This window comes from Biomphalaria glabrata, chromosome 14 (genome assembly GCF_947242115.1).
Source record: "Biomphalaria glabrata chromosome 14, xgBioGlab47.1, whole genome shotgun sequence".
Classification (NCBI taxonomy): domain Eukaryota; kingdom Metazoa; phylum Mollusca; class Gastropoda; family Planorbidae; genus Biomphalaria; species Biomphalaria glabrata.
In genome coordinates, this window is record NC_074724.1 from 25,701,714 (window position 1) to 25,717,912 (window position 16,199).

The following is a 16,199-nucleotide window of genomic DNA, read 5'->3' on the forward strand; positions in this document are numbered from 1 at the left end:
TAAGACAAAAGAGATTGTGTGTCTACCTTTCCCCGATCAAGGGCAGATAAATGAAAGGACGCGCCTTAGCTATCTCCAATGTGGTCAACTAAGTCTAGCCTGGAGAGGAAAAGGTGGCGCGGGTGAAGAAATTGGGGTTAGGACGGGGAAATAATTAAAATAAAATAAATAAATGATGAAAAATAATAATTAATGCTGTGATAATTTTGAGTGACTCTGACAGCGAGTTTTTGACTTGTCACATACGCCGCCGCCAAGATGGATCTATCGCAGAAAGATCCATAAAGTGCGAGCAGACTGATGTCACTCTAACTTTAAGATCAGTTGTTATCACAGCATTAGAAAAAAAAATCTGGAAAATAAAGGGGTATCCATGCCAGGAGGAGAGTCTGTCCAAGTCTGTCCGTGGTCTACTTTCCGTCCCTGAGTATGTAGTCACCTGGGTGAAACATTTGGGGTTGCTCGGGAGAGTAGATTGGGCGATTGGGTGAGTAATAATTCCTTCCTGGGGCGGATTGGGGAGGGTGATTGGGGCTTAGGCGGGGTGCCCAAGGCACGTGTGCTCGTTGGGGCTTACCTCCGAAGCCGCTGTGAGGCGCTTCTTCACGAGAGTAAGTAGTCAGCTTACCTCGGTATCGTCTGACACGATCAATGTCAGGGAAGAGTGGCCTGATAAAGAATGTGGAGTTCTGCCGGAGAACGTCCCCACGAGTGCTATAATGTGGCTTACATCGTGGCTTCCTGACATGGTCAATGCCAGGGGAAGGTCGATATTGAATGGTGGCTGAGGAGCCATGGTGAGAAGTGTTTTCACGAGCGCGAGGGTTCGGCTTACCTCGGGACTTCCTGACACTATCAATGCCAGGGGAAGGTTGATTTGAAATGGTGGCTGAGGAGCCATGGTGAAAAGTGTTTTCACGAGCGCGAGGGTTCGGCTTACCTCGTGACTTCCTGACACTATCAATGCCAGGGGGAGGTTGATTAGGAATTGTGGCTGAGGAGCCATGAAATGGAGTGAGTCCACGAGAGCAAGGGTTCATCTTACCTCGGGGCATTCTGACACTGTCAATGCCAGAGGAATGTTGCTTAATTTTGGCTGAGTAGCCTGGGTCACGTAGACCCTCACGAGCATGGGTATACGACTTAACTCGTGACTTCCTAGCAGTGTCAATGCCAGGGTAGTGTGGTTTGAGCTTCGCTGATGAGTCGGGACTAGGCGTATTAGTGTGGCGACCAGGGCTTCCAACCGGCTGGTTGCTGCCACGTTTCTGCTTCGTCGATCTACCGACGGGCAGAGAAAAGTATGGCTTGTTGACTTCTCCAAGAGGGACATATTTGGAGCCTAGAATGAAGTCATATACTGGCGTGTCCATGACGGCGGCGTCGATGGTGCCATGTACGTATCTGCACTCCACGTGGACCCTCGCGACAGGTAGAACCTGCGGAGGAGTGCCACGGTCTATGGACTGGATTGTCACTGTTCCACCAGTGAGATCCGATGGGTCAATCAGCGTCTTATTGATAACCGCGCCGAACGAACAGCCTGAGTCGTATAGGCCCAAAACTTCGACACCGTTAGCCAGAATGTTCTCTACTCCCGGAGGAGAAGAGATGGGGTGAGGTAGCACTGGTGGGAGTTCTGGTTGGCCGAGATCAATGGCAGTGGGTTGAGGAACCACGGCCATCGTGGAGACGACGTATGTGTCCTCCTCTGGTTGGTCAAATGGATCAATCACAGAGGGTTGAGGGACCGGCGCCACCATTGACAGGGTCCGTGGGGCCTGCTGCTGCCGATGTGGAGTGGGTCTACTGTCACGCGCGCCATGACGTGAGTCCCGCTGAGAGTAGTTGGCCTGGTTATAGCGAGACTGGTGGTTGGGGCGGTTATTGTGGCTATGGGGGACTGATTGCCGACCTGGTGCCTGGTTTTGCTGGGGAGTTTTAGGAGCAAGGTTGGACTGGGCAGGAGAAGTTGGTTGGTCTGTTTGCTGGTCTGTCGCGGTTGCTTTACCTTTTAAGTCCTTACGGGCGTTCAAGTACCGGTCAGCGGCGGAAGCTATGTCAGCGGGCGCTGTTGCTTGTTGCTCCTTGACATAAACTCTGACCTCTGGGGACATGCACTCCAAAAGTTGCTCAGAGAGTATGAGGCATGCTAGGCCATCAAAAGTCTCTGGCAATTGGCTGAGGGCATGCCACCTGACAAGGTACTTGTCCAGCCTCTCACAGAGGTTGCCGTAGGTCTCTCTGCGTTCGAGGCGGGAACTTCTGAACTTTTTGTGGTAGGCCTCGGCGGTCAACTCGAACTGGACGAGTAGCGCCTGTTTGAGGGCTGTGTAGTCCTCTCTCTGGCCGGAGGGAAGTTTGGAGTAAACCTCGTAGGCTTTGCCTCGGAGGCATTGGGATAACCGGAAGCACCATTTCTCCTCCGGCAGACCGTAAAAGCGTGCTACTTCCTCAAATCGGACAAGATAAACTTCGATGTTCTCCGTCTTGTCGTCGAAGTGCTCCATTGGCATGTGGGGTAGACCGTTCAAGGAACTTTGAAAGGATGCTGGGCTAGCCGGGCGAGACTCGGAAGAAGCCTGGCGTGCGGCCTCGTTCTCTTTGTCCGCGGCTATCTTTTCTCTCGCTGTAATTTGTTGCTCCTTTTCTCGCTCCGTGATTTCTTTAGCGATAGCTATTTCAGCTTCCTTTCTTTCCCTCTCTTTAGCAATGGCTATTTCAGCTTCCTTTCTTTCCCTTTCTTTAGCAATAGCTATATCATTATCCTTTTCCTTCATCGCTAGTTCATGCTCCCTTGCGCTTGCTAATCTTCTTTCTTCCTTTTCGTCTTCCTTTCTTTTTTCTTCTTCTCTTTCAAACGCCTCAAATCGTGCTCTCACAATTTTTTTCCGTTCTGCCTCATCATCAAATAAGGTGGCTGCAAAATCCTTCAATTCAGCCATTTTCTGCTTCATGTCAGAGTCCGCTTTCGAGCGTGTGCCGCTGGCCATAATGATGAGGGGTGGGTAATGAGAGGTAATAGGATGGTGGAGGGGCCGATAGAATGGATAATGGGATTGAGCTAAAATTAAAGAAAGTGGGTTAGTGAAAGTGAGTCGCTGGTTATAAGAAAGAGTGCAAAAGGAATGTGGTGTCTGCCTATGTTAATCACAAAGTTCCTGCAAGAAAATATTACACATGAAATGCAATAATAATAATAAATAAAATATGACAGAAGTGACACTCTTGATAATGCGAGGTGATGATACTTATAAATACTTTTAGAAAAATATTGATAGGAAATTTGGTTATTGCTGCCTGTTCGTGCCTGCTGTACTAATGGGTTAAATCCACGGACGGGCTCGCCAAAATGTGACAGGTGGGGAAATGTGATGTGTGTTTGGCGCGTTTTAGGTCTAGGGGATGATTATTTTTAATGCTATCACACCCCACTTATCAGCATATGAATCGGGAGCAGACACGCAACGAGACAAAGCAATGAAAGATAGATACCAAAGTTGAAATAAAGGATATTTATTTACATAAATATACATATAATAATAAAAAGGGGGAGGGTTTGCATCTATCTCTAGTATATTCTATGTTTAATCATCACTCTTGCACATAATAAGAGAGTATGTCACTTTGTCCTCTGACTTAGCTGGTTGTCCTGTTGATGTCGCAGCTGGCTGTGTCCTGGCTTGAGGTTCTGCAGTTGGAGGTGGCGCTCTAGCGGATAGAGGGACGCCGGCGATATAGTTCTTGTGGAGTCTCAGTCCCAAGTTCTAGTATCCGTAGTGGGCACAGTATGGCGGGTGGCCGGATACCGTGGGCACAAGGTTACTGCGGGCAGAGCTGATCTGCCGTGGGCAGCGTGGTTGACAGGATATGTCCAGTGAGTTGCAGAGGGTTGGCGTAGCTATGACGTCTCACACAGATCTGGTCTATAGGGACGTCGCACCTAATAGCTTGACAGGTGGGCTGTCGAATAGGCGGGCAATGCCGATAGCGCCAAGTGGTAGAGTTGAGTAGATCTCAGTAGGCAAGTGCAGTGCTGAATAGCACTAAGCACATAGACAGTAGGTGATTCTTGATATCAAACAAATAGGCAGACACCTGAGGGAGGCACCAGGTATTCCTCTAGGAGAAAGAATGAGTGATATAGTCCAGACTCGATAGCTCAGCTCGAATGAGAAAGGGAAAAGGGTCTGGCTTGAGTTGGTTCTACTTATATATGCCTGGGAAATGTGGGCGGACACAGGAAACGTCCTAGGCTAAGAATTAGCTTACGCGTGGGTGAAGTCCGACAAGAGCCGCACCTTGGTGTATCACGCGGTATGTTGACCCGTGTAATCTCTTAGATCAAAGAGAGCCGTGGGGGGAAGAGTGACCTACATTCCACCCAAAGGGGGGGGGTGTCAATCGCGGCGGACATCCGCGGATAAGACAAAAGAGATTGTGTGTCTACCTTTCCCCGATCAAGGGCAGATAAATGAAAGGACGCGCCTTAGCTATCTCCAATGTGGTCAACTAAGTCTAGCCTGGAGAGGAAAAGGTGGCGCGGGTGAAGAAATTGGGGTTAGGACGGGGAAATAATTAAAATAAAATAAATAAATGATGAAAAATAATAATTAATGCTGTGATAATTTTGAGTGACTCTGACAGCGAGTTTTTGACTTGTCACACTCATTCTAAATAAACGCTAACTCTGCATGAGGAGAATATCATCTTTTATATATAGGCTTCTTTAAAGTTAAAAGAGTATCATGACTTTTGTCCAGGTTGAAGGCAGTAGCAATAATTGTAAATAGTTAGCTAATAATTTAAATGGTGTATGAACTAGTTATTAATGTTTTAAAATTATTTAGTGACGTCTCGCTTCCCTTCTGCTCATGTCTTATGTCTTTATTTCAACGAATTTAAAAGTTTAAAAAGCGGAATAAGAATCGGAAATACCGACTCCGCACCCCTTTTCAATTCTACGGCAAAGTTAATCTAGGTTATGCTATAAGTTTAGTTCGCAATACAGAACAGACCATTTACTTGTCCTTGCAATATTTATCAACAATGATGGTTTTAACTATATAACAACATTTTGACAGTCCAGTTCTCCATGGACTACTGGTGCAAAAGACATCAAAGATCTTCACCTTTCTGGAATGTGGACAGAAGCAGTGATAGAAAATCTAGGCTCCAGTACAGACTACGAGTTTAGAATAGTTTCCTCTAATACCCTTGGCACTGCACAATCTCTACCATTCAGGATTAAAACTTTAGGTGAGTGGCAGAAGTCTATTTTTAATTTTACAATAGTCATTTTACAGCCTCCACGGCCATTCCGTGATGCATTTATTTAAGTCCTCTGTAATGGACCTCATTCACCAATCGTAAACAAACAACATTTAGCCACGTGAACTATATATCTTCTATACAAATTATGTAATCCATAAAAGCTCTCACGTGAGACGTATTTTTAATTGTTTTATCAATATTATGCCGTGGCTAAATGTGTTTATTTACGATTGGTGAATGAGGTCCATTCTTTGCAATGTTGCCAGGCAAACCATATGCCAGGTGTTGTATGCGTCAATGTTTCAAGAGATGTGTAAACAGGAAGTTTACTGACATAACGGTTTCGCGAGCAGTAAAGTTTTTAAAGAGAAGCTTGGGAAATAAAAGGGAGCTAATTAGATTTTTAAAGTTTTTATGTATTTCCTGGTCGAGATGTTTTCATTTAAAAGAATATGAGTTCATAAACTACAAGCTTATGTTTAAGTATTTCTGTGAATCTGTTATTGAAATTAGTTTGTCGTGATTAAGTTCAACTTTGATTTCTACTTGAAAATATTTATTTCGTAAAGATGATTTCTGACACTCCTTCACCTGCACAAATATATTCAGCTTATATCTTTCTCTCTCTCTCTCTCTCTCTCTATATATATATATATATGGATATATATATATATATGTATGTATATATATATATATAAACATGTACTTATTGTCCCACCTACGACTCACCCATGCGTTACACCACGATAAAGTCATGGAAAGATAACTCTATTATTTCTGCAAGTCGGACTAGATTTACCCCGCGTAACATTCATCTCTACAGAGGGCACGACTCAGAAAAAGAAAAAAGGGGGGGGGGGGGGAGAGAGAATAAGTCATCTTTTTTTATCTTTATATACCGGTATTCTATATTTTACTACATTTACTGCATTTATGTGTGTATTTTTTTACACATGTCAATATCTGGTGTCATTGAATTAGTTGCATGTTTTTTCTGTAGCTTTGTTATTATTTTTACCCCTTCGTATTGCCCTTCGTTTCCTAACCCTGGCCACGGCTTCACATTTAATTCTTTGAGTCAACAGGTCTTTCAATGTAGTCGAAATTCCTGCATCAGGTAACTGTTTATTTTTTATCAGTGGCATATTTCTGGAAATAAAAGTAGAGTGTGAAAATCTGTTTACTCGTTAAACCGACATAGTCATATATAATATAAAATACTGTGAAAACATTTTTACACTATTTGTTAACAAAGTTAAATTGAGCTATTTTCTTTATTATGTTTGCCCCCCCCCCTCCCTCACGTTTGTGGTTGGGACATTAAACATACACTACGGTCTCCGCCATGGTAAAAGGAACATTCATGCTAAATTTTATCAAGATTCGTAAAACGGTTTCGATTTCTATGTGTGACATATATATCTACATACTTCTTACATTCTACTTTATATATTTGATAAATGTATAAAAATAATTTTTCTATGTTCACACTAAACAGATGGACTTTCTAAGTCATTAAATGGTGGCGTCATTGCTGGCATTGTTATCACTGTTATTATCTTCATTGTCGTCATCTTTATTGCTGCTATTCTCATATACAGAAAGAAAACAAGTAAGTTGTTTTAATCAGATGTGATTCAACTGTTCTAATTGTTTCTTTACCTGACAAAACAAGAATCAGTAAAAAAAAAAAAAAAATAAAGAAAAAATAACCAATTAGTTAATTAACTATCGGTAATTCATTATTTTGTTTGGTATAAAAAAAGGGAAAGAAATTGTACTTGACTGATGTGGTGGTATAAGTTGAATTAATCCCCTTTACACTTTGCTTTAAAGTTTGAAACAGAAAAAGATAACTATAAAGCCTTCTATTTTCATAAGCACTTCGCTGCACAGTGGCTAGTGTGTTGGCTTGAGGAGGCTTAAGCCCTTGAGTTCAAATTCAAATCTTTCAACTTTTTTTTTCATAAACAAAATTTAAAAAGCGATCGATTGTGGTAATATTCACAAGTTACCCCCCTTCTTTCTCCCCAGTATTGAGATATATGGCGTTAAATTTGGAGTTTTTGCTCATAGATAAGCTAAGTTTTTTAAAGTATTTTTATTTTATTTTCCTTGTTTAACTTGTACTTTCTTTGGTAGAATTATAATTAAACAAAATAAAACACAATACAGATCTCTGATTTGTTTTATTTGTGATTTTTGGGCTCATATGATGACAAAATCACATATATTTTTATTTTTTGTCTAAGGCTTTTTTTTTATATATTAATTAACTTTTTTTCAAAGATTTTATTGCTTGGTCTTATTTTTTAAATTTATTTAAACAGAATACTGGTTAATGTTAAAGAGTGTGAAGTTTCAACCCCATATCTTTAAGACTTTTTATAATACAGTTAATTTAAGTTTAACTGTCAGTTGTTTCGGTCACAGATTTTTTTCTATTTAGAAATCTAAAGAAGGCTGATTTTTGGCCACTAAAAATTTAATAACTTCCCTCACAATTAACCCAGCAATATAAAATTGGTATCATTGGAAAGCATTTTTCGAGCTCTGCATTGTGATCATTTTGAAATTTTTATCGAAGTACCTAGTATAACCTACTTTGGCAACCAATCTAACAGCATAAATATGATAAAGCTGTTCAATATAATGGAGATAATGCTACGCACAGTATAACGTATACATCGAAACCTTGGAATGTGGAATGTTTTATTGAGGCTCGCACATTTTAGAAGAATAATTTAATTATGGAATAAATTTTTTTTACACAAGATTCCAAAATGTCGTTATTCAGTTTGACGATGGTGAAACATAGACAAAAAGAAGACAACGTTTTGATCATGTCTAGGTGGCTGAGTGGCAAAGCGCTTGACTTCTGAACCGGAGGTTATGGGTTCGAATCCTGTTGAAGACTGGCATTTTTTTTTTCGGATCTTTGGGCGCCTCTGAGTCCACCCAGCTCTATCGGGTACCTGACGCTAGTTGGGGAAAAGTAAAGGGGTTTGGTCGTTGTGCTGGCCACATGACACCCTCGTTAACAGTCGGCCATAGAAACAGATGACCTTTACGTCATCTGCCCTCAAGTTGACAAGGTCTGAAAGGGAAACTTTACTATCCAAGGGAAACACATTTCATAGAAAAGCCTTAAAGATCAATAAGGCATAAGTGAACCCTGTCTTGATCGTCCTTTGCAATATAAAATCAAACTTTCACCTTTATTAAACAAAAAGTATCTTCAGAAGCTGTATGTTGCACATCTAAATGGCCTCGTTCATTCTTTGATTTTAAGGAGCTTACATTAATTAATCATAACAACTAGAGACAAGGGCTTTCTATTGATGGTAATTTAGTATTATTCTAGTGGAAGAAATGGAGTTGATAATGATAAAAAAATATCTTACCGGACTTGGTTGTAACAAATGTTCAATATTTCATTTTTAATCTAAATAAAAAAATACTAACCAATATTTTTTTTCAATATTAATATCATTTCCTTGTGAAACAATGTAAATGTATATTTTAAGAAGTGATCCGCTAAGGCAGGTAAAAAGGTTTTTCTGAAAGAATATTAAAAAAAAAAAATGAACAACAAACTATTAACAACTAAAACCTTATCTCCGTCGATACAAAATGAAGAGACTTGCTTGTGTCGAAAGTGTTACCGATACTGTTGTTTTGTTAGTTTGACTAACGACTTGATACAACAGGATACAGAGGTTTATTAATGTTATTCTTATTACATTTTTAATCTATAGTGAATTGATAGTTATGAAGATATAGTTAAATCCTATGTGTCACGAAGACGTATCTTGAATAAAGAGATTAGAAACAGGATTAATACAGGAATTTGACCCCACGATGACCTGCTAACCACTGTCAAAAAAAAAAACGTAAACTCAAACTCCATAGCAACATCACAAGGTCCTCAAGGCTTGCAAAGACCTTCCTTCAGGGAAAAGTACCAGGAAGAAGATGAAGAGGAAGACAACGAAAGCGATGGAAAGACAACGTCAAAGAATGGACAGGCCTGTCAGTGAATGCAATTCTATCAAAGGCAAAGGACAGAGAGGAATGGAGAAAGACTGCTGGCAGATCTAGTGGGTCCCCAAACAGTCCTACAGACTAAGGGATAGGTTAAATGATTAAATGTGAACCTGGCCTAACTGATGTTATTGACTGATTTTCCCTGAAAATTTTTAGAAAGAACACATTTATTATTGTAGTTTTAGTTCACTTGTATATTATAAAAGACTACTTATTAATTATTGTTTTAAATTATATGCCACTTATATGCATACTAAATAGATTTTTTCTCCTTTAAAAAAAGAGTAAATAATTTTCTTACACTCAACAACTTAGTATCACAGAAACTACTTCATATAGAAATACATTTAAAAAAGAAAATCTAAAACTGTTTCATAAATGTTATAAATAATAATAATAATAATAATCTTTATTATCCGTATGGAAATTTGTCTTACAATTTACTTACTTTTAATAGTGAATGAAATAAAAAATAGTGTATTTTTTTATGAAAAAAAAACCTGCTAGATTTATAAAATTAAATTTTTCGCTTTCAGAAAAGAAAGTAGCCGTTGCATCAGAAATTTGAAAGCTCTAAAATATCATGATGTCGGATTTTCCATATCTTTTCTAGTTTACAAGATCTAAACGGGATGGACGGACGGACGGACTGACCACACAAAAGTAATAACGGCTATTCCCATTCTAGGACGCTAAAAAGTAATGAGACTCCATGTATATGCAGTGACATTGCACGGAACCCAGAATCTGTGAAATCCGGATTCAAGACTATTAGGGTGCCTCCCCTCACCCCACCAAGAAACAAGAGGTTGAGAGTGACAAGAACATACAAAAAAAAAATGCAAAGGTTATATACAGGAAAGAACTGTACATTTACAGCCACAGTCTTAATACTGTAATTTTTTTTTCCTTTTTATCTGCATCAAAAAAAAAAAATTAATAAATACTAATTAGCTTGTCAATTTTAAAAATTGATGTTATGTTAGGGACAATGAATAACTGAGCAAAGTTTCAACTTGATCCGAGAATGGAAAGTCTGAAAAACAAGTGTACCAAATGTGTACCAGACTAACTCCAACAGCCCATATACGCTTTGTAAAAACAAAACAAATAGGGTCATTCTGTATGAATGTATGCTTACTGGGACAGTCCAATGAATGTATCAGCTCTAACAAGTAATGACAAGTCATGACAATCATGGTCCTGGAGACAATGAAACTCTCGCCCCTTGGTCACATATATATCTTATATATATATATATATATATATATATATATATATATATTAAATAGGTTTACATGTTCACTTCATTCTATTTTGTTGTCTGGTAGATGCTAGTAGACGTCATGAATACAGTAAAGCTCATCCCCCTTATGACACAATTGTAAGAGGTAAATCTTTTAGGGTTCATTAGTATTATCTATATATGTAATTCTCTTCTTCGCTCAAGAGTTTGGACGAGAAGAAGAAGTAAAGAAAAGATCAATCTTTTATTTGTGCGGATAGAGTTATCACACGAATTTTACGAGCCTTGCGTGCAGCAAAGTCATACAGTGTATCATGAAAATTTTATTTCCTACATAGATCACGCTCAATGGCAACAGATATAAAAGATTTCAATCTATCTACGAGAATTTTTGTACTAAAGTAATTCTTCATTAGTTTGAGGCGCGAGTAGCTTCTTTCACCAGTTTCCAAAATTACGGGATAATGCCGTTTTCGTTATCGCGCGTAGGATTTGCATTTTCCTATTGAATGACACCCCAAAATAACAATTTTTGTCTATATATTTCTGGAGATTCGTATGTGTTTTCTAAAGATTTTAATAATTTCCGGATATTTCCAGGACTTTTTCGTATATTTTGCAATTTCAGGAGATTTCCAGGAGCTCTTGGTAAATCGACTCGAGGCAGCGGGAAATCTGTTATAAGTTGTACAATGGTTTAATTTAATAATTTATACACCTAGAATTAGCGCGGGTCCTATGAAAGTGCGGAGCCCACTGCGGTCACCTAAGGCCGTCCCTGCAAAATAGCGGCGTATGCTACGCCGCCGGTCGACTAGTTATTGCTATATTTATAAAGCTTATATCCACTCACTCAGTCTGTCTGGTTAAAAAGTACTTGTTACTTCTCCCGCACGCCATCTCGGATCAGGTTGACACTTTGCACAATTATTTCTTGTACCTGACAAAACAAGAATCAATTTTAATAATAACCAATTAGATAGTTATTGTTAATTAATTGTCTTGTTTGGTATCTCGGACAAGGGAAAGAAATTGTTATTGACAACAGATGTGGTGGTATAAGTTGAATTACCTCCCTTTATACTTTGTGCCGACAATAAGCCATTCGAATTAAAGTCGTACAATTTTCAAAATATAAAATGCATTGAAAAAGCGATCACGGTAACATTCACAGACCCCATTCTTTCTCTCCTTCTCCTTTCCTTTTTTGAAACTGGTCCAGATAAGTGATAAAGCATACAGAGAGCTAAAGGATGAAATAGCGCTAAACGAGACCATTGGTAAAAGAGACTACTTTGATATAACAATGGTGTCTATTGTTATTTTAGATAACTTCCATAAACGCTTAATCTCCAGCCTATGTTCCATATTTTCTTTGTTTTTCCAGCTCAATTTTTTTAATATTATGAGACAGTCGTACGTTGATTTCAATAATGGTAGCTTTTTTTTTTTTAATCAATAAACCCAAAATCAGGGCGATTAAAATGTACTGTTATATCAGTCCAAATAGGCCTATCCCAGTAAAATAAGTGATCAGTAGTCTCGAGAACCTCTTGTGGCGAGTATTTGTAATATGAAAAAATATTCTTATTGTCAAAGCAAAGTGTTATGGCAGCCTAGATAGGCAGATTTTTTATAAGGATGAAAATCCTGCCATCATTATGTGTTCAATTGACTCACCCACATTTCCACAATTTCGGCATTTGTCAACAATATTGAGTTTTAGGATATGCTTCTCGTAATATTTTTCTTAATTACTCTGTCCAAAATTGCTGTAACAAAGCCTTCAGTTTCAGGGTAGAGATGACCTGCTTTGAAACTTGTTAAAGAAGCAGTCTTGTCAATGTTGTCCCCATCTAATAAAGCCGTGCAGTGTTTTTTCTTCCTATTAACTAATCTCATACCCTGCGTAGTCCGAATCAATTTTAACACCAGCATTGTGTAGGTTCAGAGGGGTTGCTTCGGAGTCGTATTTGCATAGGAAGGAAACTAAGTTATTACTGGAGGCGTGCAGTTTTGATCGTATTTTTAAAACTTGTATCTTACATCTTATTAGTATCATTAACTGTACTACTAGCTTCTCATTTCAAACATGTCTATTTCATACGTAAAAATAAGAGAATATTATACTCAATAATGAAAACAAATGTATGTGTCCTTACGTCTCCAGGGGGTATAAGAGATGAACATGAATATTCTGTCATTGCTAAAACATCTTTGGCACGTTACAGTAATGGTAAGTTTCCTTATCATCTGTCGAGTTATTTTGTATACACAATGTACTGTCATAGTTGTCTATTAATAAGCTAAGTCTTAGGCTTTACTTCAAACTGTGTGCCTGTGACCTTTCACGTTTTCACTGGTTAGATAAAACACTTCATTCCTCATTAATCTTCGAACTCAAAGACACGCCTTATTAATTTAGATAAATGTAATCTACAAACGCTGTTGAGTTCTAGGCCTTTTCACTGCTCCTGGTTTGTTGACCATCTGCCATCCGGGGCATTTCCTTTATGCTTGTCCTCCTTGTGGGCTTGGTGGCGCGTTGGCTGAGTGGTGAAATGCTTGGCTTCCCAACCGGGTGGTCTCGGGTTCAAATCCTGGGATTTGTAATTTCGGGATCTTTAGAATCCACCCAGATGTAATAGATACCTGACGTTAGTTTGGGGAAAAGTAAAGTTGGTTGGCCGTTGTGCTGGCCACATGAACCCTCGTTAACCGTGGGTCACAAAAGAAGATGATCTTTACATCATCTGCTCTATAGAAACAAATAGTAACTTTTTTATTTCTCTTTTTTTCTGTATTCTTTTTTTTTTTGTAAACGGACTATGGTTCGTAATATTAATATGAATGTGTCTCTCTATACGTGTTAGGTGGTATAAAAGATGAACATCATTACTCTGAATTAGTTGAAACATCTAATGGCCATTATATGAATGGTAAGTATCGTTACCAGGTCCCTTTTGTTATACAGTTTAGAGTGCCTCTTTAGAGTTGTTAATTATCTTTCTTAATTAGGTCCCAGGATTCAGTATCTTCATACCTATCAAAATAGATATAAATTGTCCAATTTCTAGCAAAATCTTTAGAACTGTTTTCGAAATACCTATCTAGTGACCAGGTTCCAGTTTCCATGCATTTTTGTTTTCCCTATTTGCATGTTGAGCCCATGAAAAGTTTGCAAGCTAATAAGACGATATGCAAACGAACAATTTTTCATGAATGGGGAATATTAAAAACTAGCACCCGGTATTTCAGAAGACCAACCTTTTGTCGCTTCAACTTTTTGTCGGGCGTGCTGGAATTTTCAAAGAGTAAAAGTAAAAGTTCACTTCAGATCTTGCAATCTATGGGGGCAGAAGATGTAAAGGTCATCTGTTTCTGTGGCTCATGGATAACGGCGGTGTCATGTGGTCAGCACAACGACAAACCGCTTTTAGTTTTCCCCAACTATTTTAGGTGCCCATTAGAGGTGGGTGGACTCAGAGACGTCCTAATGATTCCGAAATATAAATCCCAGTCTTCATCAGGATCTGAACACTGGACCGCTCAGTTTGGAAGCCCAGTGCTTTACCACTTGGTCACCGCGCCACGTTTCCATGAGTTAATCTCGATAAATAGGGAAACCAATTTACTGTCGTAACCAGTGAGTAATGCTAGTATTCGTATATTTCCAACAGTTTCAACCAAGCGAGATAAAGACAACATACAGGATATTGATAACTTAGACAGGTCTACTCAAGGTAAAAAAAAACAAAAAAAAAACTTTCTATACTTTTTATGTAAGCCTGTTTCCTAACCAGCTGAATATGTTACGTTCTTCCCCCCCCCCTCCTCCGAAAATAATTCTGTCTGGCTTGGACCCAAAGAAATATCACGAGGTCAATTCCCTCAAGATATATTGTATGGTGATATAATAGAAGACAGGAGGGCTGCAGTTGTCTACTTTAAAGGTTTACTTATGTTAGAGTAACATGAAAACGGAATCTTTTCACAGTCAACACCAACAGTTGGGAGAAAGAAGCACTGGATAGACCCACACAGAGAGCAAGAATAAAGGAAGGGCTATCTGGTGATTACAAATGTCTAGCCTATGACCGCACAGACACATTTAAGATTCGCCTCTTTGTATTTATATATATATATTGTTGTAACCCTGCCATGCGCACCGCCATACAAGCTAGTGCAATAAGTGCTCACTGTTAAAGACTAGACTGAAAAGGGTGTCGACATTAGAATAAGGAAAACAAGTTCCGCCCAAGTCTAGAGCCGAAATGACAAGACTATGCTAAAGACAGATGCATGTTGTTTTTATGTCCCTGTAAATAAAAATCCTTGCCTCGTTGAGTTGCCTCCCTTAAGTTATTACAAAAATATATATACCAAGTAAAGTAAAGAACACCTTTCAGACCCTGCGATCTATAGGGCCATCGATTTACTTTATTCATTACATATAGTTCATTTGTTCAGTATGGAGTTGGAGCCTGTCAGGGATCTAATTATATATATATGCTTGTCTCTTGTCTTGTTGTGTTTCATAACTTGGCTCACTAGGGGTTTCTTGAATACTAAATAATACTTGCTTGATACTTTCTTGGTTACTCAATTATAATTCATCGATACTTGCTTAACTCAAATACGAACACTTAATATACATCAACTCTAACTCCTTATATTCATGAATATCGATAATACTTTAATACTTAATAAAGCACACAATTATATCACTCTTATGAAATAGTAATACACAAAACACCAGTCCATCAACTTATAAATATTTAAATGCATACATACCAGTCCAGGAAGTAAACGTCCAACCTTCCTGGACCGGGAGCAAGACCTTACTGACTAACACATTCTCTCGCACATTCAACGAAGACTTAATCACTCAGTTCACAACACGTGCAACACTTAGCATTCATAACAAGGGGATATAACAATCATATCAAAATATCAAACTAACATACATTCTCGCCATACCTCCCCCCTGACAGAGCCTATCAAAATAATGTTACACTTACATGTTCGTTCTAGCTGAAATGTATATAATATTTCTATACATTCCATTGTAATATTTCATGTAAACAATCTCAATGACAGACTTACTTTTATTTTCATTCAACAGACAGAGACGAAGCTCATTATCAATCCATTGACTTATTCAAGTCTTGACAAGTTTGGTAAGAAAATAAATCTCAATAGTTTTTTAGAAACACAAAAATCTTCTATTGATTTATATTATTACACTAGCCGGATATGATCCGCGGACTGCGGGCCTTAGTTTGGGTATTACTGATCTACTGGATTGTATTTAGATCTAGAGTCTATGTCAAACTTGGAGAATGGTCCCTTCACAGTATTTTGTTCTTTTTTTACACGAAAATAAAAGAAGAGTATGAAAAAAAAGGGTTTACCCGTTCAGCAGACATACTCGTATCCAATATAAATTACTGTGAAAACGGGCTTGCCCGATTTGTTAAAAATTCTCGTTCTTTTAATAGAGAAACGTACTGTTTGTCTATTCTTTTTTAATTCAGTTCTTTCTATACATTCTGTTGATTCTATAAATTCGTTTGGTTCTATACATTTTGGTGCGTCAAAATCAGTCTTTTTTTTTTTTTGCGATTATTTG

At 38.5% G+C, this 16,199-nt stretch overlaps 1 protein-coding gene across 6 annotated transcripts in view; it reads left to right on the forward strand.

Annotated features, from left to right (window-relative positions):
- The window catches only part of LOC106072553 (hemicentin-1-like), a 73,543-nt gene that overhangs the window by 53,001 nt on the left and 4,343 nt on the right, over positions 1-16,199 (forward strand). For 4 of the 6 annotated variants that reach the window (XM_056009717.1, XM_056009718.1, XM_056009719.1 and 1 more), the window contains 7 exons: positions 5,085-5,259; positions 6,773-6,886; positions 10,653-10,712; positions 12,738-12,803; positions 13,441-13,506; positions 14,248-14,310; positions 15,693-15,747. In XM_056009717.1, coding sequence (XP_055865692.1) covers positions 5,085-5,259; positions 6,773-6,886; positions 10,653-10,712; positions 12,738-12,803; positions 13,441-13,506; positions 14,248-14,310; positions 15,693-15,739 — 591 coding nt within the window. In that variant the 3' untranslated portion in view covers positions 15,740-15,747. Of the gene's footprint in view, positions 1-5,084; positions 5,260-6,772; positions 6,887-7,308; positions 7,455-10,652; positions 10,713-12,737; positions 12,804-13,440; positions 13,507-14,247; positions 14,311-15,692; positions 15,748-16,199 lie in introns of those variants that run through there. The other 2 variants (XM_056009720.1, XM_056009721.1) reach the window with 2 other exon arrangements.